The sequence below is a fragment of the Panulirus ornatus genome, chromosome 13 (genome assembly GCF_036320965.1).
Source record: "Panulirus ornatus isolate Po-2019 chromosome 13, ASM3632096v1, whole genome shotgun sequence".
NCBI lineage: Eukaryota > Metazoa > Arthropoda > Malacostraca > Decapoda > Palinuridae > Panulirus > Panulirus ornatus.
The window spans coordinates 52118667-52144415 of NC_092236.1; the positions used below are offsets into that span (position 1 = coordinate 52118667).

At 37.5% G+C, this 25749-nt stretch overlaps 3 protein-coding genes across 5 annotated transcripts in view; 2 read left to right on the forward strand and 1 right to left on the reverse strand.

Moving 5' to 3' along the window:
• The window catches only part of LOC139752881 (uncharacterized), a 96742-nt gene extending 84956 nt beyond the window's left edge, over positions 1 to 11786 (forward strand). For all 3 annotated transcript variants that reach the window (XM_071668894.1, XM_071668895.1, XM_071668896.1), the window contains one exon: positions 180 to 11786. In XM_071668894.1, coding sequence (XP_071524995.1) covers positions 180 to 185 — 6 coding nt within the window. In that variant the 3' untranslated portion in view covers positions 186 to 11786. The remainder of the gene's footprint in view (positions 1 to 179) is intronic.
• Positions 1 to 25749, reverse strand: part of LOC139752883 (EEF1A lysine methyltransferase 2-like) — a 102035-nt gene that overhangs the window by 22094 nt on the left and 54192 nt on the right. The window lies entirely within an intron of this gene.
• Positions 18029 to 25749, forward strand: part of LOC139752882 (UBX domain-containing protein 7) — a 35783-nt gene continuing 28062 nt past the window's right edge. The window contains exon 1 of the mRNA XM_071668897.1: positions 18029 to 18356. Coding sequence (XP_071524998.1) covers positions 18293 to 18356 — 64 coding nt within the window. The 5' untranslated portion in view covers positions 18029 to 18292. The remainder of the gene's footprint in view (positions 18357 to 25749) is intronic.

Below are 25749 nucleotides of genomic sequence, written 5' to 3' on the forward strand. Positions count from 1 at the left end.
TATGGCATTTCTTTGTGTATCTTTTCTCTTATACACCTATCTCATTTGTAGCATACATAAGCATTTCTTAATTAAGATAATTAGCAACTAAGCCATTTGTTTTTAAGTAATTCTTGTAATGTGTAGTGATGATGAAATTTAGCAATATGATCCAAAATTTTTCTCCCATTCTTTTTCAGACGTAGAATCATGGATGTATTCCTGTTCTCCACTTGAGAATTTCTTAATGGTTGTGGGACCCTTCTGTTTCCTCATAGATTGAAATATGAGTAGCAAACTTGGGTCAGAATGTAATTAGGTGGGCTTATTGAATGCAAGTGTAATCTCATGCAGCCAGTAGTATCTTAGTTTGTACAGTTTGTTGAAGTTGAGACAAAGGAGCCTTGACAAGTTACTTACGCACTGACAGTGTTAAGAATTTAGCTTATTTTCTTATATATTGCTTTATTTTTTCTTCTTTTTTTGTACTACCAGAATTTTTCATATATTTATTTTCTTTACATTGTAAATTGTAAATATGTCGGCAATGTATCAGTGCCATTTACTTTGTTAATTTGGAAATAAAAGGATATATGATTTTCATTTTGTCAATCCATGTTTTATTAGGTATGTAGCAGTTCAGAGACATTAGTTTGTCAGTGGAAGAAGTTTCTATGACTGCAGTAATTCCTACATTCTTCTGAATGAGTTAAGACCTCTTAATTTGAAAGCTAGAATGATCAGTTTCTCTGATGGGTTTCTGCAATAAGTTGGAGTAGTATTTTTAGCATAATATTAGTGCTGCAAAAGGCTAGATAAGATGAGCCTAATAAATGAATGTTTTATTTCAAGAGATTTGTGTTAAAACAAGACTGCTATAAGAATGTGCTTAGCCCCAGTATCCTGTAATGCTTACCTATATATGCAGTTCCCATTGATATGTTTGGAGAAAGTTATTGCTGATAAGCTCTGTGTGCTCGTGTCAGGGAAGCTGTGAAGACAGTGATATTATTCTTTTATGAAAAGGGTTAATGGTTAGGGAGCTGGTATCTTCATGGATAAAAACAAAGGTAGGTGATCAAAGGGCAGTTAGATAACATAATAATCCCTTCTGATTAAAAGAGATATCATCATAAAAGAAAATCAATTAGTCAAAACATTTGCATCTGATAAAGGAGGTATGAAAGTTAAGGACTGTTTAAAGATTCTCATGTATCTAAGTCACAGTTAGAACTTGGCCAAAAACTCAGAAACAAACCAGAGGAAATTATATATTTATGTGTAGTTCTATGGCCAGAAGATATTTCATGAAAAGCTTTCTAATCCAGCAAACTAATCAGAAGCTCTTGTATCAGATTTCCAGTATTCTGCTATACAAAAGCATATATAGTAACCAGTATCCATAAAAATTTATCTGGCAAATTTCAACCCACTTGCAATGCTTGTTGAAAAGTTCATGCTGCTGTGCCACCACTTTGCTGCATTGCTTACTGTTTCCCCACCCAAGCTTCAGTTGCTACCTGCTGCCACTGTGATTCACATTCATCAGATGGCCTAGCTTTATATAAATTCTGGATATTTTCTGCATACTGCAGTTATCTCCAATTTTAGCAAGTCATCCATGGACAAACTTTCATATAGTGAAAGTAGTGAAACGTAATTGAGCAGTACTAATGCTTCGTTTGAAAATAAACATATTTAACAATACCAGAAAGTTGGGAATACAGTTGAGAATACAGTTGTGTCATCACCTGTTTATAATGTCAGTACTCAGAAAATAAAGTTTTTCAGGTCTTTTGATGAATCAAAATCAGAGAAAGCTTTTGCTAAGTGATACACTTAAGCCAAACCTAGAGTAGAGAAGCTAGGTTCCATTTGGGAATTGGTCAAAGTGAAAAGATGTGAAGGTACACAAATTTCAGGTCCTGTTGGGTTATACTTTTTGGGGGACTTTTTTTTTTTTTTTTTACAAAAATGCAATTCTTTACTATGTTATTGTCCAAAATTGTCTTCTAAATTATCTAGGGGAAGTGATCTTACAACTGACATATTGTCAAATCCAACATGCCTAGGTTTGGTATTTATTGGAGATCAAGCTTTTCCTTCACATGGTCAGATTCCTTTATAATGGTGGCCACTTCTCCCACACTAAACTACAAAAAAGTCACCTGTAGAGTTTTAACAGTCACAACATGAAGACTGCAATAAGGTGTTCATCCCCACTTTCATTGGAAGACCAGGGTGAGAAGCTTCATATTGTTCTAAGAATTTTACAATCTCAATTAACTTTAAATTTTTTGTAAATGTTTGATTGATTTTGAACATGAGGTATTGTTATATTTCTGCCATTTTGTGAAAGGCTGATGGAGAAAATACTCATGAGTGTGATGTTTGATGTGATCTTTCCTCATTGTATGGAAAAAATACATGAGTAAGTGAATAAGTAAATCATTTCTGCTTTCTAAATCAGGCATGTATGCCTATTAATTGTATTTCTTTTGTGCATGTGTATTAGTGTTTTGAAAGTGTATGTTTGAGGCCATGCCTGTGTAATTGGGAGTGAATTACTCTTTGTGTCTCTCCTTAAGTGTATTTTTTCAGTTGGTCAAACATTTGCATCTAATAAAGGAGGTATGAAAGTTAAGGACTAATTAAGGATTCTCACTGTTATTAAGCCACAGTTCTTACATAGTCAAAAACTCAGAAAGCAAACAGGAAATTATAGATTTATGTTTGTGTGTGTAATGATCTATTTGTACCGAACGCAGAGGTAATTTTACATTTTGGCCCCAAAATCTGTTGAATATTCTCTACTGTTTTTCAACTTTTCAAACATATGTATGCTGTCCACATTTATATCTTTTAGTGTATTCCATTCATCCACTGCTCTTTTACCATAAAAGTGCTTCTATACATCCTTTTGAACAAGTTTTTTGCTTACTTTCTTATGTCTTCTGGCTGTTGTATTCTTATATCTTTCATAGACCTGTTCTCTGTCTTCATCACCACTTTGGTTTAAAGACTTCAAAGTTGTGATCAGGTCACCTTCCCACTGGTCTTTCTTCCATGGTGGGAAAGTTTAAAGCCTGTAACCTCTCCCTGTAACTCATATTTCGTAATTCTGGTGTGTTCATGTGTTTAAATACCTGTTTGTATGGTTTGGTGAGGGAATTTCACATTCAAGTGACCCCAACATTTGTTTATCATGAATCTGCTTCTCGAATTTGTATATGCTCCCAGCATTCATCTTTTCATTATTTATCCTGTTCCACTCATCTGCCACTCTGCTACTGAAGCAATACTTCCCTACATCTTTTCATGCTTTCTCACAGGCTTCTTTCTTAACCTCTTACAGTTCCCTCTGTTAGTTCAGTTTGTGCATGTTATGAAGAAATTATTGCTGTCAGTGTCATCAGCTGATTAAGAAACCTGAAGGCTGAGGAGAGGGGTCACCTCTTACTATTCTCTCCTCTATGATGGGCAACTCAGTTGTCTCCAGCCTCCCTTTGTTGCTCAGCTTTGAGAAAGCAGGTACCATATCTTTGTTGCTCTTCTCTGAACATCTCGGTTAGATCTTTTTACTTCTTCAAAAGCAGTGACCAGACCTGAGAAACATTTTTTAGTTTTGGTCTTCTGTACATTGTGAAGTGTTGGGCATTTCCTTATCCGTGCACTTAGATGTTTTTTTGATGTTTGCAAGCAGATAGCTGGACATCACAGTTTCCTGATGTTGACCTCTGCTGGCAAATTTGTCAGTGTCATCTCCTGGGTCTCTCACATGCACAGACTTGTGTTGCTTGTTTCCTGCCAGATTGGGATTATACTGATTCCTTCTTTCACTGTCTCATCTTAATTATTTTGCATTTACTTGGGTTAAATATCATCAACTATATATCATACCATCTCTGGAGTTATGTCCTTATCCCCTTGAAAATTGATGCCGTCCTGATCATTATCTTTATGTTACTTATGTAATCTTGACCTTGGCATCATCCATGAACATTTTCTGGTGATAGTGTGGTTCTTCTGGCAAGTCATTTTCTTAGACTAAGAAGGGTAGGGGGTCCCCAAGACTGAGCCTTTAGCATTCCACTTGGTTTATTGTCAGCAATTACAGATTTTATTGCTGAGCTTATTCCATGTATCCACTACTCTGATAACGTAAAGGTACTTCTTTACATCTTTTCTAACAATTTTCTTCCCTAATCTTATAGTATGGCTTATAGTTGCTATATTACTGCATCTTTCAAAGGGGTATTCTCTGTCAACATCATCAAATTGGTTTAGAAATTTGAAGGTCGAGATCAATTGGCTCCTTACTTTTCTGCCTCCTCTGTTGAACAAATTTATAGCCACTAATCTCTTACTGTAACTCAGCTCTTTTAGACTTTGACCTGCTCCCATTGTCAGTTGATGATCCTTGTAGGACTGCTTCCATCAGCATGTGATGAGTTAACTTCTGCCTTTGTTTTAATATCCAGCTGACTTATACCATTAGTAGCCAGTAGAGGTCTCTTCTGTTACCAGGAAGGCACATATAAAGATTTGGCTCTCTGTGATCACAATTGTAACAATGATGTCTATTGTAATTTAGCTGTTGACCTGATGTCATGTGTACATGGTAATCCTGCAGGAAATACATAGATTGTTGGATGAATTAAATTAGTACAAGAGACTCTTATGATGTGTATCCACTTGAGAAAAGCAAAACAATAACATGAGAAATGTAAAGATGATAGAAGACTAGGAGAGTGATATTATTTGGGGATAATGGAAGGAGTTGGGAGGCCACCCCTATCACTCTGAAAATTCTAGTCGTTGTAGGTATGTCCCAGACAGTCGTGTAACCAAGGAAGGTATGTCACAACACTCTGGAACCTGTTCCACTGGCTGGAAAAAAGAGTATCAACACAGATAGTGCTGTATGCATGTACACTGTAAGAAGGCAAAATGAATTTTTTTTTGTCATATGGTATAGTGAGTGTGGTATTGGGTTGAATAAGTATATGAAAATGTAGTATGCAAAATTATATAAAGTATGTAAAGTACATAAGAATGTACCTTACTGTAAATATTAGTAATGTTACTCACCACCAGTGCTGTGCCTGTGTAAGAAATCAGTGTAAAATATAACAAAAGTGGGGATTGCACTTTTGTATGCAAATAACTTTATAAAGGAAGAAATTTAAATTTTTTTAAAGAGAGGATGAACCAGTGAGGTATGTATGTTTTCACTTGTTTATCTGTTCCTCTCTGTAGTGTTTGAATTAATTTTCTTATGTGTGCTTATGGATGAGATTTATGCTTGGGAGTCTTCATTGCTTTATACTTATATCGAAGAGACTTTTGAATTTTTTATTGCTCATACTATTTCCTAGTTTAACTTGTTCTTTGGCTGTTATCAGACTCCACTGACTTGAAGTTACACCATGAGTATAAAGTTACTTTTAGGGATTGGCTGTTATCAGACTCCACTAACTTGAAGTTACACCATGAGTATAAAGTTACTTTTAGGGAGGTTTTATTAGCATTATCGGATGACAAGGTATATGTTCTTGCTGAGGAACTTCTCATTTCCGAGGAGTCCATCTTTTCTAGGGTACTGATTTTAGTGCAGCTATGAAGCATCAAGAGACCCATAAAAGGGGTCCTGGGGTTATAGAATTTATGAAAATGTTTTGTGTTCACCAGCTCTACTGCTGAAGTGTTTTCTTTGTTTTCCTTGACATATATCCTGCCTGGGTTCAGTTATCAGTTCTACGGCTGGAATGTTTTGTTTTATGTTTTCTTGACACATCTTTTGCTCAAGCTCTGTTATCACCTCTACTTGCTTCTGCCCTCTTTATATCAGAGAAGTGGTTAACATGAACTCTGTCATGATTCCTGAGGAACCTGAATATTTCTTTTATGTCCTTAATATTCTTTCTTCAGTCATGGGTAGTTTGAGGGCTTCTGTCCTTCATTGCTCATCACTCGTAAATCTAGCCACTTAATTGTGGTAAATAATTAGACCTCATTTTGCAAGTGTCTGTTTATTCACATGGGGAGACCAAGCAAATGATGCATGTTCTATCTTTCATGATAGTTTTTTTATGTAAAACATCACTGTGCCTGTGCTGGAAAGCAGCTTTGACTTTGACCAGGTTACAGCTTACTTCTTGTACTACTCTACTGTAGTAATTCTCTAGAAATGGATCATACTTAATATGCACACCCAGGTCCTATTGCATTTTGAATTTTGTTGCTTATGTATGTAATCAGAGGACAGTCTGTTTTCACCCTGTGCCATCTCTGTTGCTTTTCAATTGCTTTTTTTTTTTACTTCCATAACCATATCTGTGACTGTTTCTGTTAAATCTATTTAGATTTGTATACTTTTAGGTATTCCTTACCTATTTAATAATTGTTGAATAATCACCAAATATATCAAATATTATCCATATCCTTTTAACATAATAGTGGTTCCATAATTGACCCATGAGGGACTATATTTTTCAACCAGTTTGATAAAATATCATTTACATGATTTGTTAGTTCCCTTCCTGTTAAGAAGTTTTTAATCCATTTAATAAGTCCAAATACCAGCCTGAAACTCCCTTTTTTTTAATGGCATTTAAAACACAGAGGTTTTCTGGCAGTCCTTCCACCCATCTCTCTTTTCTGGTACAATGTGTTGTTTACTCCAAAAAAAAGTCCAGGAGATTTGTTACATATTCCATTTCCTCTCAACCAGGAATTCATTGGTTTGCATGTTAATTACCTTTTACGGAAGTATGAAAACTACATTTGATGATGAGATAGGTCCATAGTTCACTGCAACCTTTTCACCTTTCATAAAGACAGTTGTTACTTATGGTGTCTTCCTCTTTTCTGGTACAGAAATCTTTTCATATTAGTTCTTAACATCATAATTGCCTTGCTTATGGCCTTTGTACTTTTTTGAATATACAACTTGTGATATTGTCTGGACCATATGCCATGTGTGGGTCCAGTTCCTTCCTAAGCCCTTTTGTATCATGTAGTTTATGTCATTTCCTTCTTGAGCCTCATTTGTCATTTGATTCTTAACTTCAGTCTTCACTTGTGTAGATAATTTTCTTCCAAAATCCTTGGTAAGATAATTTAATCATTAACCTTTTGTGGGGGGGGCCACATTTACCCCATCACCTTACCCCGAGTGCAGCTTGGTGAAAGACAAGTCAAATTTTGGCAAAATAAACCCTAGAAAGTACAAAATACACCTTAACTGTGAAAAGATAGAGAAACAAATGAAAAGAAAGTATGTCATCTATATGCTGTGGAAACACTCAACAAACTCAGCCTGGGTGAGGTTGGGGATGGCGATATTGTGCAACTGTTTACATTCCGTCCATTTAGAAACTAAACAGCATGTCAAAAGGAGTATAACTAAGAATATAAAACATATCTAAACAGTTACTTAACAGTTCAAATCAATCTAAAATTGACCAGGTGTGTGGCTGATACCAGGTGATGGCAGTGGGAAAGGGTGGAGACATTTACACACAAATATGTGGACACCTCATATGCTGTTTTGAGGTCACTATCAATACTTTACACTTTCGATTAATTTTTATTAGACTCCCAGCACTTTATATACAAACTATTGATTTAACAATGCTGTGTAACAAGTGTCACGTCATGATCCGAAAATGAATTGGAAAAAAGTGAGTGACAGCAAAATACCTAGTACTTAAACAAGACAGACCATTTAGTTTGACTAATAAAGGGACATATATTAAACACCTAATCAAGAATAGATATATAAACAGAGGCCAGTATGGGTTTATGTTTAGAAGTACACAAACCCAATTACAGTATTAGTTCATGACAGTGACATGAGTTTTATCCAAGGAAAAGGAATGAACATTTTTCTTGACTGCAGAAGCATTTTACAAAGATAAATACAGGATTTTGCTGTAGAATGTAGCTAAACAAAATGAATTGTGATATAGGAAAATGGATAACAGTTTCTAATTGAAAGTTTATAGACCTGTGTCTGAGGAGGATGTCCTGTCTGGGGTACCACAGGAAGTGTTGGCCTAATTACTCTGTGTAATAATGATATCAGACATTGACAGTGAAGGAAATGAAATCATAGTAAAGAGCTTTGCTGATGTAGCCAGAGTAAGTTATGTGATAGGATCAGAGACAAGTTATGTGATAGGATCAGAGACTGATCAAACGGGGATGCAAAAGACAATTTATAAATGAGCGAAAGTGAACCTGATGGAATTTAATGAAGATAAATTCAAGCAATAAGTTACAGGACAAGGAAGGATTCATTAGTGATACCTTTAATAGACCAAACAGGGAAAGTGATGGATAATGGAATAATTGTAAAAGATTTTGATGTCATCATAAATGAGGAACTAGATTTCAGAAAGCATATTGAGTAAGCAACAATATCAAGTGATGAGTAGTATGAATCTGAGAACTGTCACTACAAGAAATGGAAACAGAAACATATTCACAAGATTGTTTAGTGTATTAACAAGCAGAATTAATTACCACTGTATTTTATGGTCACCAATAAAACAAACAGAAACAAATATGTAAGAGAGAATTCAGAAGCTGCTCTCGAACAGAATTGAGGTGGATGGAACATGTGAACTACCATGAAAGGATGAAAGAATTGCAACTATGTATGATATCCTCTGCATGGCAACATTTGAAGATTTAAGAGAAAATATGTTAAACTTAAAAGCACATCTCAAAAGGGAAAATACAGGGTTATTAAGTCTTCAGAAATACCATGGAATGTACTGAAAATAAATCAGACAAAAATATGACAGCCCAACCAGGAAACTAAAAGGATTATTAATTGTACTGTCTGGAAAAATAAGAAACATGCATGGAACAATTACAGAAACATTTAAAAGTACTTGACATATGGTTGAAACCAGTCCCAGATGAACCAAAAAGAGATAATTATGTAATGCAGGTTCCAGCTGAGGACTGCCTTATTCATCGAGGAAGATGTGTGGTGAGTGCTTCATGCTGGTTCTGCCATTATGGCTAAATCTTTTAATATCTCTGAGCTTCTCATTTCTCTCTGTCACTAGGTCTTTGAACCTTTACAACTGGTTGGTTTTATGGTTAGCATGGCTCTGTAAAGCCTTCATATGAAAACTTTCATGCAACACTTGGATCAGAAAGAAGGATTTGAAATTCATGCAGTGTCTAGACAGAGATTCACTTAAATTTGATGATCACCATTTTATGGGTTAAAACCAAAGTAAAGTCAAAACTTTTTGTGCTAAGATGAAATGGTTAAAGCAAATTGAAACTTGTTTTGTCCTTTTTAGTCCAACACATGTATGTCATACTTTTAGTACCAAAGTTCTACACATGTATGAGATGTGAAATGATGTTTCCCACCCCATCCCAAGTACCCTGGAGTGGCCATTAAGATATGCAGATACTATTTGCCATTGGCAATACTAATAAGCCCTCAGAAATTTCACAACTGCATGTTACCTTACAAACATTATGGTTAAAGAATCCTTATTAAAGTATGCATGTGGCAGGTATACCTTTGCATTTGGCAGCCACAAACAAAGTCATGCAGCACCATGGAAAGAAAAAGATACGATATTGATGAATAGATACAGTATTGATGAAAATTTGTGATACAAAGAAAGAATGATGGTGATTTCAAATTTTTTCATGATGACAGTTAGACAATGGAAACAAGTTCATAACCAGGCTCACAAACTATCATACAGCTAAGGACAATTAAAGGTAATACAGCTGCTAATGAAGATTGAGTTTTTTGTTTTTTATGTTTTATATCATCTAACATTGTGTTTACTTAATTATAGAGTGAATTGGAATGATGTGGTATACCGGGGTCGATGTGCTGTCAATGGATTGAACCAGGGCATGTACAGCATCTGGGGTAAACCATGAAAAGATTTGTGGGGCCTGGATGTGGAATGGGAGCTGTGGTTTCGGTACATTATACATGACAGCTAGAGACAGAGTTTGAACGAATGTGGCCTTTGTTGTCTTTCTGGGGGGGGGGGGGTGTCATTTCATGTGTGGCTGGGTGGCAGCAGGAATGAATAAAGGCAGCAAGTTTGAATTATGTACATGTGTATATATGTATATGTCTGTGTATGTATATACATGTATACGTTGAAATGTATAGGTATGTATATGTGCGTGTGTGTACGTGTATGTATATACTTGTGTATGTGGGTGAGTTTGGGCCATTCTTTCGTCTATTTCCTTGCGCTACCTCGCTAACGCGGGAGACAGCGACAAAGTATAATAAAAAAAAATTATATTTATTTTTTTTCTTTTTTGGAGGGGGAGAAACACATCTTTGTAACATAATCCTTTTTATCTTGTCAAAGGCTTTAATATTTCTGTAGTTTAACTGAAAGTTTCATGATGTTTCTCTCTGCCCTTTTGTCTTCGAGGGAAATTTTGTTAATCAAAAAGTTAGTTCAGTACTCCTTTCCTAATTAGGGGTGACTACTAGTACCCATAATGTAAGGAAGTGTGCTTCTGTCTGGGCCTAGGAAGAATTCTCTAGTTGGATGAGATTAGCATAAGAGGTCAGTGCATTCATCATATATATTAGACAATACTTCTTGAATCCAGTGAGCCTCCCTTGTTTTGCTTTGGGTATTGCCTTTGGAACAGAGTGATCCATAGTAAGAGAAAAATTGTTGCTAAGGGTTAGGTTTTTTCTTAAGGTCCCACTTCCTGCATGTGGGTATGCTCTATGAGGTTCATTTGTTTCAGTCCAGAGATGAGAAATGTAGATTTTGAAGTATGAAGAAACAAATTTTCTACCTGTAGAAGACATATGAGTATCCACTTATTTTCCCATCCCTTCCTTCCCCTCTTTCTGGGTTTAAAATGATAAAGAAAGATTCAGTTGTGGATAAACCTGATACTTGCTTAAGGTAGGCAGGAAAAAGAATGAAGATCAGAATGCAGACAAAAGATTGAGATTTTTGAAGTAGTACTTTTGTAGCAAATAACATCAAAATATTTGGATTATTGCCCTTATAAATGATATATGTATGTACTATGTCTTGGCTTTCTAGATATGTAACTGAATGATAAAGCCTACTTGTAAAAGAATTAAATTTGTAAGATTTGGCACATATATACAGAGGAGAATCAAGAGAGGTCATCCTACAATTATTGTGGTTAAGATATGTTGGATTCTTGCTGGCTTTATACACAACTATGATGGCAGACTCTTAAGACAGTAAGTAGATTTTTGTTGAATGACTAAGTTGATGACTGAAGTAGCTATTAGTTTATCAAAGACTGAGCTTACCAGAGGCCCATGGCACCTAAGAAAAATTGGTTTTTATTTTTTTTGGAAAATGTTTAATGACAGCTTTTCTGATGTTCCTATCTCTGATTATTCCTGAAACATCCAAAATTTTAACAATGAAAACTCTACATGTGTTCAGATTTTGTCAGTCATTATTTTAGTAGAATTAGGTCAGCAGTTTGTCTGCAATGACAAAATATGAAAAACTTGCAATAATGAAAAGTTTCTTTGTATTGCTTATGATATAGTTTGATGCAGTGACAGGAATTTTCTTTAGTCATTGTTTTTAGACTATATCATCTTAATTAAGGCATGTAACTCAATGCTCAAACTAACTGTGTGTTTTTATTATACAGTGTGTATATAATTCTTTGCATCTGTGTGGTAAGCAGAGGTAATGCTAGAATAAATGGGAAATATTTATGTACTAAAGTAACTTTTAATAAATGTTTTGTTTTATATATATATATATATATATATAAATATACATATGATTTTTTTTTTTCCTTCTTGAGAGCTTTAATCACTGGATATATATCTAATTTAATCAGTATATGATCTTAAACATTGTAATGTAAAGCCACTAGCATCTAATAACAATGAATCATAGTAAAACTTTAATCTTGTTTATTCAGCCTAAGAATTTTATATTCCTCTCCTCCATTACTTTTATATGACCCTTATCAGCAACATTGGAATGATGGTATGATTTAACCCATAAACAGTAGGCACAGCCTGTAAATTCCATCACACATTGCAAGAAAAGAACATCCTTTATGAAATGATATATTAGCAGTTACTTTGATTATACAAAGGATGATATGTACTGAGGAGTACAGCTCTTACAGTTGAGGTTACTCTAATACTTTATTTGCACTTGACAGTCTCTGCTAAAGCAATCTAGCTTTTTAACTCTCAATCTGACATCAAAACTTAACCTAAAATCCTGAGTGAAGACATTTTTCTTCATATTCCAATTATGGTGGTGAAAAAAAATTAACAGTAACGTTAGAAACATTTACAAAAGGAATCTTGGCATTGTTCAGGCTATTACATGAAAAAGTCATCTTTGATGACTTGGAGGAGAGGAAACAAGAGCATAAATGAAAAGCAAGGATAACCTAAGTAGCTGTGATCAAACAATGCACATAAGAAGATAACGATGGAAAAACAAAGAACAGGAAATGTTACATATGTTATATCAATATAGTGCTGCTAAAAAAATGTGATCCTAATGATGAAATCATGGCTCTAAAGACATATAATCTTTTGGGTAATCCCTATACATTTAAGTTATGCAACCCCTGGACTCCTTTTATAAGACTCCTACAACTTCATGGCTGTGGTCTATGTGGGAACAGGTAAGGTAATTATTTGGACAAGATTTGTAGCAGAACTGCACTAAAACATATCCTTTTCAGAAACCCTCAGATTCATATATGCTTGGTAGTGTGCTTCCTCCTTTATTTCCAGGGGCTCACTCATGAGGTGAACCTCCTCCAGTTGAGTACTCCAGCTGCTCATGCTTTACAAACCTTGTAAGCCATCAAGCAGACTAGCAGTTTCAGGACCCATTCACACTGTACCTCATTACATAACTTGATGTTTTGTCCTGATATTCAGCTGAATCTCTGCACCAAGCTACTACACTAGGGCCTATGAAGGGGCTGTCCTGGTCTCTGATACCCAGCACCTAGCACTTCTGGAACAGCAGACTCAAGTTCCAACCCTCTCAAGATTGTAACATGTTCAGCATAATCAAATTGAGTACAAAACCTATCATAATGACCGCCTTGATCGAAATGACATAAGCTTTCAGCCAGCAGGGTTTAAGCTTAGAGTAAGAACAGATATGGAAGTCAAAAAGAGATATGGAAACAATCAGACATATAAGCATATTGAGAAGCCACAGAGAAGGCAGTTTACACAGCCACAAACAGGGCAATCAGGGAAATTCATCAAACATTTTACAAAAGGCATAGGAAAGTGTTGCTTGTGCAAAATAAATATGCCGCAATGAATATGCAAGTTCTTGGTATAAAGTAAGGAGGAAGACTTATCATGAATTAAGCTTTCAGCCAGCAGGGTTTAAGCTTAGAGTAAGAACAGATATGGAAGTCAAAAAGAGATATGGAAACAATCAGACATATAAGCATATTGAGAAGCCACAGAGAAGGCAGTTTACACAGCCACAAACAGGGCAATCAGGGAAATTCATCAAACATTTTACAAAAGGCATAGGAAAGTGTTGCTTGTGCAAAATAAATATGCCGCAATGAATATGCAAGTTCTTGGTATAAAGTAAGGAGGAAGACTTATCATGAATTAAGGTATGTGATTCATTCTTCTCAGCTGAGAGGGAATATGTAGAATGAGGTCAAGATGCAGTAGTCACTGATGGTCTTTTGCCTGGAAGAACGTACGAGCAAAAACTACAAAAAAATATGTAATTACTGCATCTACTAGGTACAATCATCAGAACTTTCAGCATGAGGATTCATGAAAGAGCATAATAAAACACAAGTAAAACAAGTGGACATGAGCACAGGAACTACCATGAAAGACCGATAGAACTAGACTAGAGATCCTGATAGATTTATTAAAGCATATGCCCAGATGAAACAGGTTTAAAAACCAACAACTTAAACTTATACGCAACTTACTAAAGTAGATACAGAAATTATCAAATCAGTGGCATTACCTGGAAATACAGAAAAAAAAGGCATCATACGGAAATGTTTGATTGCCCAGCATGGAAGGTAGAACATTTATTTAATGGAGTAATAGGGTTACAACAGAAATATTGAAAACACTAAGCTAATTGATGAAGATACTACCAAATGAACAGCGAGGAGATCTAATATTATGCCTAAAAAGTGTTATCATTTAAGCATGCAGGTGTGTTTTGCAATTTCATATATGATGTTTTCAACCAAATTTGCTTCTGTGAGAACTGATATCCAACGTTCATGTTTTTTTTTCTTTATGTCAATAGACTTTCAGTTTATTGATTTCAGTGTCAGTTAGCTCTGTGGGTCTGCAGTACTTGACTGCATTTGTCAGTTACAGCATACAGAAATCTAAAAAGTTTAATACCAGCAGAGACTGTTCGAAAGAAGGGGTCCTAGGAGCGTGAAACTTCCTCTCTATATGGTAAAGATAAGTAGTCACAATACCATTCCTAAATGTGCAAGGAATGACTTCAAATTGTCATTAAGGAATCTATTCCTTTTTTGATAAGTGTAAGACTAGAAGAATTTCTGACTGCATCGGTGGTCCCAGAAATATGGGCTGTAAACGGCCTGACTCTGTCTTTTCTATCTATCCATCATGTTCCTCTGAGTCCATGAAAACTACATCCTGTATTCTTAGAAAAAATGTTTCATCGCTGTAGGATACATCTAAATAGACTGTAAGGCTTTTGAGCTATTCCACAGAAATGTTTAAGCCATTATCAACACCAACCATATTGGTATTCTATCAGTTAAGAAATCGAATATCAAATGTGAAATGTAAGCCCCGGTCTTCTTATTGCAATCAATGGACGTCAAAAATCTTTCTTGAATGACAAGGGAAGAACGTTCTGCTCTGAGACAAGCTTAGGGTGAAAGTCGCCTCTTGGTGAGATAAATCAGGTATTCCCTCTGCTATGATAGCAAATTATTTGCCTACGAATATCTTCTCTAAAATTATGGTATTACTTTTTGGTACTGTACGGGGAGGGAGTTTTACAATCGTGAGGCCCCATCTCATGAACACTCTCCACTGTTTTACAACCTCTTGACTTTATTGTATAGTATATGCATTAACTATGTTAACAGTTAATCTGTTCCATTCATCCACCACTCAAAAGTATTTCTCCACACCTTGATTTACAAGTTTCTTACTTAATTATATATATATATATATATATATATATATATATATATATATATATATATATATATATATATATATATATATATATATATCCCTGGGGATAGGGGAGAAAGAATACTTTCCACGTATTCCCTGCGTGTCGTAGAAGGCGACTAAAAGGGGAGGGAGCGGGGGGGGGCTGGAAATCCTCCCCTCTCATTTTTTTTTTTTTAATTTTCCAAAAGAAGGAACAGAGAAGGGGGCCAGGTGAGGATATTTCCTCTAAGGCCCAGTTCTTTGTTCTTAACGCTACCTCGCTAACGCGGGAAATGGCGAATAGTTTTAAACTATTCGCCATTTCCCGCGTTAGCGAGGTAGCATTAAGAACAGAGGACTGGGCCTTTGAGGGAATACCCTCACCTGGCCCAATTCTCTGTTCCTTCTTTTGCAAAAAAAAAAAAAAAAAAAAAAACCGAGAGGGGAGGATTTCCAGCCCCCCGCTCCCTCCCCTTTTAGTCGCCTTCTACGACACGCAGGGAATACGTGGGAAGTATTCTTAATCCCCTATCCCCAGGGATATATATATATATATATATATATATATATATATATATATATATATATATATATATATATATATATATATATATATTCTCTGATTTCTCTTTATAACTTTCAAAGTAGTCCACAACAACAGTTGTGATCATGTCACCCCTCAGTCTTGTCTCTTCCAAGGTGGGTAAAATTAAGCCATCAGCCTTTCCACGTAGCTTATCTCTCTTTTCTAATGTGACGCAATGATTGTTGTACACGTCCGGCTGACTTCTTCCTCGGACTCGCCTTACAAGTAGTGTCTAAATGTGTGTGTGTGTGAATGTAACCAAGATGAGAAGAAAGGAGAGATAGGTAGCGTGTTTGAGGAAAGAAACCTGGATGTTCTGATTCTGAGTGAAACAATGCTCAAAGGTAAAGGAGAAGAATGGTTCAGAAATGTCTTAGGAGTAAAATCAGGTGTTGGTACAAGGACAAGAGCAACGTAAGAAGTAGCACTACACCTGAAGCAGTCGTGGGAGTGTGTGACAGAGTGTAGGAAAGTCTAAGGATTGATATGGATAAATGTGAAAGTGAATGTTGAGAGGTGGATGATGTATTAGTGCTTATGTACCTAGCCATGAGAAGAAAGATCATGAGAGGCAAGTGTTTTGGGAGTAACTGAGTGTGTGTGTCAGCAGTTTGGATATAAGAGACCGGATATTAGTGGTATATAATCGTATTTTTAGTTTAATCATGATAGAGTCCATCAAACAATGGCCCATAGTCCCCGGCATCACGAGGAGCTAAGAATCTAAGGGCTCCCGCCTGACTCTACAACTAATGAGGACAGGCAGTAGCACTACCAGCCCCTACCACAACCTTTCCCTCTCTGAGAGACCTTAGTTCCACCTTTTCTGTTCACTATACCAACATTCTAGTAACCCCTCTTCTGTCTAGTACCTCTCTTGATATATCAGGATAGGTAGTAGACAGACAACTGTCTAATGATGTTCTCACTAGCCCCACTCATGATTCCGGTTCAGAGGTACTGTCTTTGCTCATTACAACATCAGCACTCCCGCTGCACGCCTTGAGGACCAAGAACCCCAAATTTTGATTGTCTGTGGTCGTAGGTCTGTCTCCCGACCACCACACTTTTCCTTTGTTTCGCCCAGTGCTCTCCTAAGTCTCGACATTTTATATCGTTATTCGACCATCTAAACACCTACCATGAGACTTCGGCACCCTCTCATCCACAAATGTAGATCCTCTACTTAGGGTATTTCAACGGAATTCCACCTCTTGACTCAATGAACATACGTGATATTACTGTAACATCTATTCTGTCTTTGAAACCCCACATTACGGAAATGACTAAGTCTGCCACTAAGAAACTGAGAGTTCTGTTTAGATTTCAAGTCTTCAGATTTTTTTCTTCTTAAGTTGGAGGCTCCTGTCACGGACAGAAGACCGCATCAAGGCCCAGCCTTAACTGAAATATATAGAGGATTATGAAAGGAAGAAAGGAGAGACAAGGGAAAGTACTTACGAATTCTGGAGAAAGTGAAAATCTGTCTTTTAAAATGTGCCAGATTATATTCACTGGGAAAGAAAGACACGAGAAGGTAGAGAGTTCCAAAGCTTCGAGGTGTAGGGAAAGAAAGAGATATCAAAACGGCCCACCCTTGAGATGCCAACGGCCACACTGTAATCATGTGACGCAGCAGTTTGCCGAGTATTATGTGATCTAGCTGGTGCTAAGGGTACACAGGCAGACACAGCCCTCGGGAGCAAGAACCAAAGTAATACCTTGAGAATTGGGAAAATGAACTAACACTGCGGCGTAGGGCCATAGGGTTAAGTTTGGAAGTTAGCCTGGAATTGGCGACGCAAAGTGACGCTCAATCACTTTTTTTTTTTATCCTTATTCTTTTTCTTATGTTTTGTAAGATATATTTCACGTTATCATACCATTTTACCCACAATCATCGTAACAGAATTTTGCCGAAATACAAAGATATCGTCATTAGATGGCTGTGGTGACCAGAGTTATGGCTATTATTCTCTAAGGACAGTTAGATAATGAAAGACGAGGAAAAAGCGGGCACCTGGGGCCTAAGACAGACCTGTGCGGGTATTTGATCCATACCATGATGACTGAACCCCACTTGAAAGAGGGAAATGACGAAAAACTTCCAAAATGAAATAACCCCAGTCCACCTTTTGGCGATGGTCCTACCATCTTACGTTTAGTTTCACTACTATGAATACTTGCCAGGTATACCCAGCGGGTCTACGTAGTACTTACCAAACGTTAGGATCTTACGTATATTTTCACGAGAAAAATTAGCTTGATAAAAATTCTACACCCCCACTCCCCCTCCTTTGATAAAATATATATCCCAGTTCATTATTTCAGTCGAGTAATGATAATGAAATAGGATGAGGTAGAAGAGAATGAGGGAAATGATAGCAATGCCTGGCGATGCAGTGAGGGGGCCGTGAGCCTGGTCGACACTTGTAGTAAACAGAGGCGGCGCTGGGGCTGAGAGGCTGACTTGGGAAGAAGAGGAGGCCATCGACGGGAAACTTTTTATAAAAATGCCACCGAGTAAATCATCCAGACCAAGCAAAACGCTCATAGATGAATTTTGTAACATAACAGGTAAATTTCACGAGATGTGGGGTTCCGTGCGTGCGGGAATGGCCAAGGGTTCACTTGGAGTGCAGCACCAGGTCATTGTTGATTGTGGGGTAATAAATCATCTCAAATCTTCTTTTGATTGTGTTGTTTTGCTGGGGTCCCGTAGTCACATCTGTGTCATCACTGCAACGTACGGTCTTGGGTGTAGGACTTTTTTTTATTTATTATTTCGGGATGTGTTTTCAGGGTTCATTATCCCAGAGCTTTATCCAGTTTTCCTTAAGGGGGGGCCATCACACTCTGGGCTTTTTACGTTGTTACACAGGTGAATTTTGGTAGATGGCGTTGTTTACCTATAGCATGAGGTCTTCTTTCAAAATCTTTATAATGATTAAGGTCCAGTCCAGTCAGAACAGTATTTTCCTCTTTTATTTCTTTTTTCATAGACTTCACTACTCTGGCTCCAATTAAACTAGGAAGGTAAACAGTTGTGTACGTAAAGTCCCACTTTAAGGGCACCACAGATAATACATATGGCTAATGAAGAAACAGTGAAGTTCTTGTATTTTGATGTGATTCATACCAAGGGAAAAGGGATTTAGTGATTTTTTTATTCATTGATTGAAGCTAATGATGCTGAGGAGGGAATGATATTATGGGATGTTGGATATAAGTAAGAGAAACTTATAGAAGTTTACAGAACCTAGGAAGACCTTACTCAGTGTTTCTGTAGTAATCTAAGTTTACTGTATTTACAAAGTTATATGAAAAAATGTATGTAGTTTTCATTTATCAGTTACATTTGTTTTCTGACAGTTTCTCTCCTCCAGTAACATATAGCTGGTAAAGCAGAGGGAAATTGATACGCACTTTATCCAAAGCAGTAGGTGAATTAGTGGTACTCCTAAACTGGAATTTTATTGTTCCGTAAATGTACTACACAGGCCTCATTGTTGTAATGGTTGATGTTACTGATCATGAGTCAGCACAGGGCAGTCTATGGTCAGACCTGCATGGGTTTGAATCCTGGTCGTGGCAATCACCCTTCACCTAATGCAGGTGCTCATCCTCCTCTTGGGGAAGGTCAATAAACGGGTATCTGGCATAGGCTTCAGTGTGTGTGTATGTAAAAGCCTTATATAGGCTAAGAGATGGGACAACATGAATATAAAACTATCTCCCTGTTAGACACAATTAGTAATTACAGGCATTAATCACACATAACTGAATGCACATTTTCTTATAGATGATTATGATATCCTAATGAAGATATTTTCATGCCTCCTTTTATCATTTGATATAAAATTTGTTCTCATTTATAATTATGTCTTGCAATCAAAACCACATATATTTCAGTAATATATCCCAGTACCCTTCAGTATGACAGAATAGGTGATGTCAGAACTCTCAGTCTTTCCTTAAGTCAGATTATTACCATTTCACAAGTTTGGTTGGTCTTTTCTGCACATTTACAATCATTTCTATATGCTTTTTCCTCTGTAGACCACATGTGGTTTGCTTATTTTTCATGGAATTGAATTAGGTTTGTGTGTAACATTTTAAAAGTTTTAGTATCCAAGTGGCAGAAGAGTTTCACATTTGCTGTGTTAAGTTTTCTGAATCATGATCGTCAGAATTCAGTCTTTTGTTGGTTATGACTCTCACGTCCTTTTCTGACTGGTGAAAGCTCTTGTTCCATGTATGCTAAGATATATTAGAATTATCCTCTTTCATGTTTTTGCATATCTGTAGATGAAACTTTAGATAATTTTCAAACTAGTTGTTCATTTTCATCTTTCTTTTGTACTTGAAAGGCCACATCCACTTACATCCATTCTATGGCTGTCATATGTAATGCTCCGAAACCATAGCTCTCTATCCACAACCTTTCCATGGTTTACCTTGGATGCTTCACTGTCCTGGTTCAGTCCATTGACAACATGTCAACCCCAGTATACCGCATTATTGTAATTCACTCTACCCCTTGCACACCTTTCACCTTTCTGCTTATTCAGGAAATGCTGGTGTTAGAGTTTCAGAGAAAACATTTTGATTTTTCATCAAAATCAAAATAGGGCTGGGAGGTTTAATCTCCATATGTCTTTGATTTACATCACTGGGTCTTTGACCATCCATACCTAATAGAGGCTGAAACAAAATTTATGTATTGATTATTAACTATTTTCATCTAAAAAGTTGTTTGTGTATTATAGAGCTGTATTGTTTCTTTGGTTCATCATCTTGAAAACTTTTAAAATACTTGTCTGAAGAAACAGCAGTGTTTTTAAGTCTTTGAAAAACCTATTCATAGCAAGTTTATATTATATATATATATATATATATATATATATATATATATATATATATATATATATATATATATATTTATTTTTTATTATTATACTTTGTCGCTGTCTCCCGCGTTAGCCAGGTAGCACAGGGAAACAGATGAAAGAATGGCCCAACCCACCCACATACACATGTATATACATACACGTCCACAAACGCACATATACATACCTATACATCTCAATGTATGCATGTATATACACACACAGACATATACATATATACACATGTACATAATTCATACTGTCTGCCCTTCTTCATTCCTGTCGCTACCCTGCCACACAGGAAATAACAACCCCCTCCCCCCCGCATGTGCGCAAGGTAGCGCTAGGAAAAGACAGCAAAGGCCACATTTATTCACACTAGGTCTCTAGCTGTCACCGAAACCACAGCTCCCTTTCCACATCCAGGCCCCACAGAACTTACCATGGCTTACCCCAGACGCTTCACATTCCCTGGTTCACTCCATTGACAGCACGTCGACCTCGGTATACCACATCATTCCAATTCACTCTATTCCTTGCACGCCTTTCACCCTCCTTCATGTTCAGGCCCCAATCACTCAAAATCTTTTTCACTCCATCTTTCTACCTCCAGTTTGGTCTCCCACTTCTCCTCATTCCATCCACCTCTGACACATATCCTCTTAGTCAATCTCTCCTCACTCATTCTCTCCATGTGACCAAACCATTTCAAAACACCCTCTTCTGCTCTCTCAACCACACACTTTTTATTACCACACATCTCTCTTACCCTTTCATTACTTACTCGATCAAACCACCTCACACCGCATATTGCCCTCAAACATCTCATTTCCAGCCCATCTGCCCTCCTCCGCACAACTCTATCTATAGCCCACGCCTTGCAACCATATAACACTGTTGGAACCACTATTCCTTCAAACATATCCATTTTTGCTTTCCAAGATAACGTTCTCGACTTCCACACATTCTTCGATGCTCCCAGAACTTTCGCCCTCTCCCCCACCCTATGATTCACTTCCGCTTCCATGGTTTCATCTGCTGCCAAATCCACTCCGAGATATCTAAAACACTTCACTTCCTCCAGTTTTTCTCCATTCCAACTTACCTCGAAGTTGACTTGTCCCTCAACCCTACTGTACCTAATAACCTTGCTCTTATTCACATTTACTCTCAGCTTTCTTCTTTCACACACTTTACCAAACTCAGTCACCAGCTTTTGCAGTTTCTCACCCAAATCAGCCACCAGCTGTATCATCAGTGAACAACAACTGACTCACTTCCCAAGCTCTTTCATCCACAACAGACTGCATACTTGCCCCTCTTTCCAAAACTCTTGCATTCACCTCCCTAACAACCCCATCCATAAACAAATTAAACAACCATGGAGACATCACGCACCCCTGCCGCAAACCAACATTCACCGAGAACCAATCACTTTCCTCTCTTCCTACACGTGCACATGCCTTACATCCTTGATAAGGCATATATATATATATATATATATATATATATATATATATATATATATATATATATATATGTGGTTTTGGTGCATTATACATGACAGCCAGAGACTGAGTGTGAACGAATGTAGCCTTTGTTGTCTTTTCCTAGTGGTACCTCGTGCACATGTTGGGGGAGGGGTTTGGTATTTCATTATGTGGCGGGGTAGCGACGGGAATGAATAAGGGCAAACAGTATGAATTATGTACATGTGTATATATGTATATGTCTGTGTGTGTATATGTTGAGATGTATAGGTACGTATATGTGTGTGTGTGTGTGTGGACGTGTATGTATATACATGTGTATGTAGGTGGGTTTGGCCATTCTTTCGTCTGTTTCCTTGTGCTACATCGCTAACGCGGGAGACAGTGACAAAGTATAATAAAAAAATATTTTTTTTTTTTATACTTTGTCGCTGTCTCCCGCGTTTGCGAGGTAGCGCAAGGAAACAGACGAAAGAAATGGCCCAACCCCCCCCCCCCCCATACACATGTATATACATACGTCCACACACGCAAATATACATACCTACACAGCTTTCCATGGTTTACCCCAGATGCTTCACATGCCTTGATTCAATCCACTGACAGCACGTCAACCCCGGTATACCACATCGCTCCAATTCACTCTATTCCTTGCCCTCCTTTCACCCTCCTGCATGTTCAGGCCCCGATCACACAAAATCTTTTTCATTCCATCTTTCCACCTCCAATTTGGTCTCCCTCTTCTCCTCGTTCCCTCCACCTCCGACACATATATCCTCTTGGTCAATCTTTCCTGACTCATTCTCTCCATGTGCCCAAACCACTTCAAAACACCCTCTTCTGCTCTCTCAACCACGCTCTTTTTATTTCCACACATCTCTCTTACCCTTACGTTACTCACTCGATCAAACCACCTCACACCACACATTGTCCTCAAACATCTCATTTCCAGCACATCCATCCTCCTGCGCACAACTCTATCCATAGCCCACGCCTCGCAACCATACAACATTGTTGGAACCACTATTCCTTCAAACATACCCATTTTTGCTTTCCGAGATAATGTTCTCGACTTCCACACATTCTTCAAGGCCCCCAGAATTTTCGCCCCCTCCCCCACCCTATGATCCACTTCCGCTTCCATGGTTCCATCCGCTGCCAGATCCACTCCCAGATATCTAAAACACTTCACTTCCTCCAGTTTTTCTCCATTCAAACTCACCTCCCAATTGACTTGACCCTCAACCCTACTGTACCTAATAACCTTGCTCTTATTCACATTTACTCTTAACTTTCTTCTTCCACACACTTTACCAAACTCAGTCACCAGCTTCTGCAGTTTCTCACATGAATCAGCCACCAGCGCTGTATCATCAGCGAACAACAACTGACTCACTTCCCAAGCTCTCTCATCCCCAACAGACTTCATACTTGCCCCTCTTTCCAAAACTCTTGCATTTACCTCCCTAACAAAATATATATGTATATATATACCTTCAGGCTCTTGTGAAACAAATTCACATTTTCAGAATGTTGCATGCTGAGGAAATGCTGCAAGTGAAGACTTAGAAAAAAAATCTGACATCTGGCCAACCATTTCTAAAGTGTATAGTTACAGGAAGTTTGCAAGAAATTTTTGATTCATATAGGACATATAGAGCTAGGGCTAAATAATTTATAGTAAAATATATTTTGATAGTGTAAACTGAATTTTTGGTCTGCCTGAAGCTGAAATGGCTTCCACTAAATCTGTGTACTGAAGGTGGAGACAAGTGAGACCTCACACATAGAGCAATGTTAACTGTTTTTGAAATTGACAAATATTTGTATATTGAGTTTATTCTGTGCTTCAGTGTTCAGTAAGTGGAAAATTTAGATATTGCAGCTAAGCTATCTATTTATCTATATTTCTTATACCTGTTTCCTCCAGGAACTCCATCAGTGGGGACAGGGGCAAGGACTAAATGGTTTATAGTAAAATATAGGTAGTAGTTGGGAGCCAGGTGAGGATGTTCCCTCAAAGGTCTAGTCCTCTGTTCTTGACGCTACCTCGCTAACGTGGGAAATGGCAAATAGTATGAAAGAAAAGAAATAGGTAGTAGTTGGTAGGCAGCCAGTGACCAGGAAAGTATATTACCAGTACTACTTGCCTGGGTCTCAGGAGGGTTAGTTACATTTGCTTGATGAGCCAGCACTTCAGTGGTTGTTAAGTTGCACTCCTCTGACCCAGGTAGCTGTTTTTTCTTCCTGCCTCACTAACATGTGGACTACTGGCATTCTGTCCACAAATGTACAATCTCTCTTTATCATACATAACAATTGACAACACTCAACTCGCACAGCTCATTCTTCGTAACTCAAGTTTTGCCTGTGGTGAGCACTATGTATTACTCTTGCCTTTTGGCAAAATGGTAGGAGCAGTAGATAGAAGTAGTTAGTAGGAACATTTAGGCAGGAGAATTGGGTTGAAATATTTGGTAGAAGTTGTTGATAGGAGCATTAAATAATAGTCAGTAGGAACATTAGGTAGAAGCCTCAGCAAAAACTGCGATAGAGTTGCCCTCTGCCAGTTGCCTGTTAAGGGTGAGGCACGAAAGAATAAGAAGTGGCACTGAAGTTCACTAGTTATGGTGACTCAATTGCCGTGGCCACTCCTTTGAGGAAGTTCCAATTGTAACAGACATCAGAGATATAGATAAATAGATAGATATACTTTGATAGTGTAAACAGTGAATTTTTTGTCTGCCTAAAGCCAAAGAGAAATGGCTTCCTTTAAATCCATATACTGAGGGTGGAGATAAGTGAGACATAACAAATACCTCAAAACATTGTTAATAAAGTGGTCATTGAGAGGAAAATTCAGCTACTGCTCTTAAGCTATCCATGTGTCTTTATCTCTGATGCCGATTCCCTCCAGGAACTCCATCAACTACAACTCCTCCATTTTTCTCCCTCCAGTACTCTTTCACTGTATTTCACCCTGTCACACGTGGTCTTCCTTTCACACCAACCACTTTAGTTGTACCATCATGCACTCTTCTGTCTTGCATTCTTTCCATATCCCCAAACTACCACAAAGTATTACAAGTCACCCATCAACCACTCCACAATTTATTCTGTATGCATTGCCTTCCATACCAGATCTCTCATACACACCCTTATTTCATTCTCTATTCCATCTAGTCATGCCATATGCTCCTATCAGATAGCCCATTTCCATAGTCTGGATTCTTGGCCTTTGTGACTCATTCTGTGTCCATGTTTCAGTTGCATAGGTCAGGATGACCATGCTGTCCCTTAATCCTTTCTTCACTTCCATGCTTACAACTCTATCCTTCATTGTTCTGTTAAGGGACCCAATGACTCTTCTACCCTGCACTGCTCTCTCCCATATCTTTCCTTCTGTATCACTAACCAAAGATAGCTCCCAAATACTTAAAGTCAGTCTCCTCTTTCAATCTTTCTTCCCCCATAGCTGTAACACACTTTAGTACACTGTTTTCTTTTTTACTTTGTAAGGTTTGCAAAATCTGTACTTTCACACAGTTTCCTCTTCAACACCACTACTTTACTTTTTCTCACATTTACCTT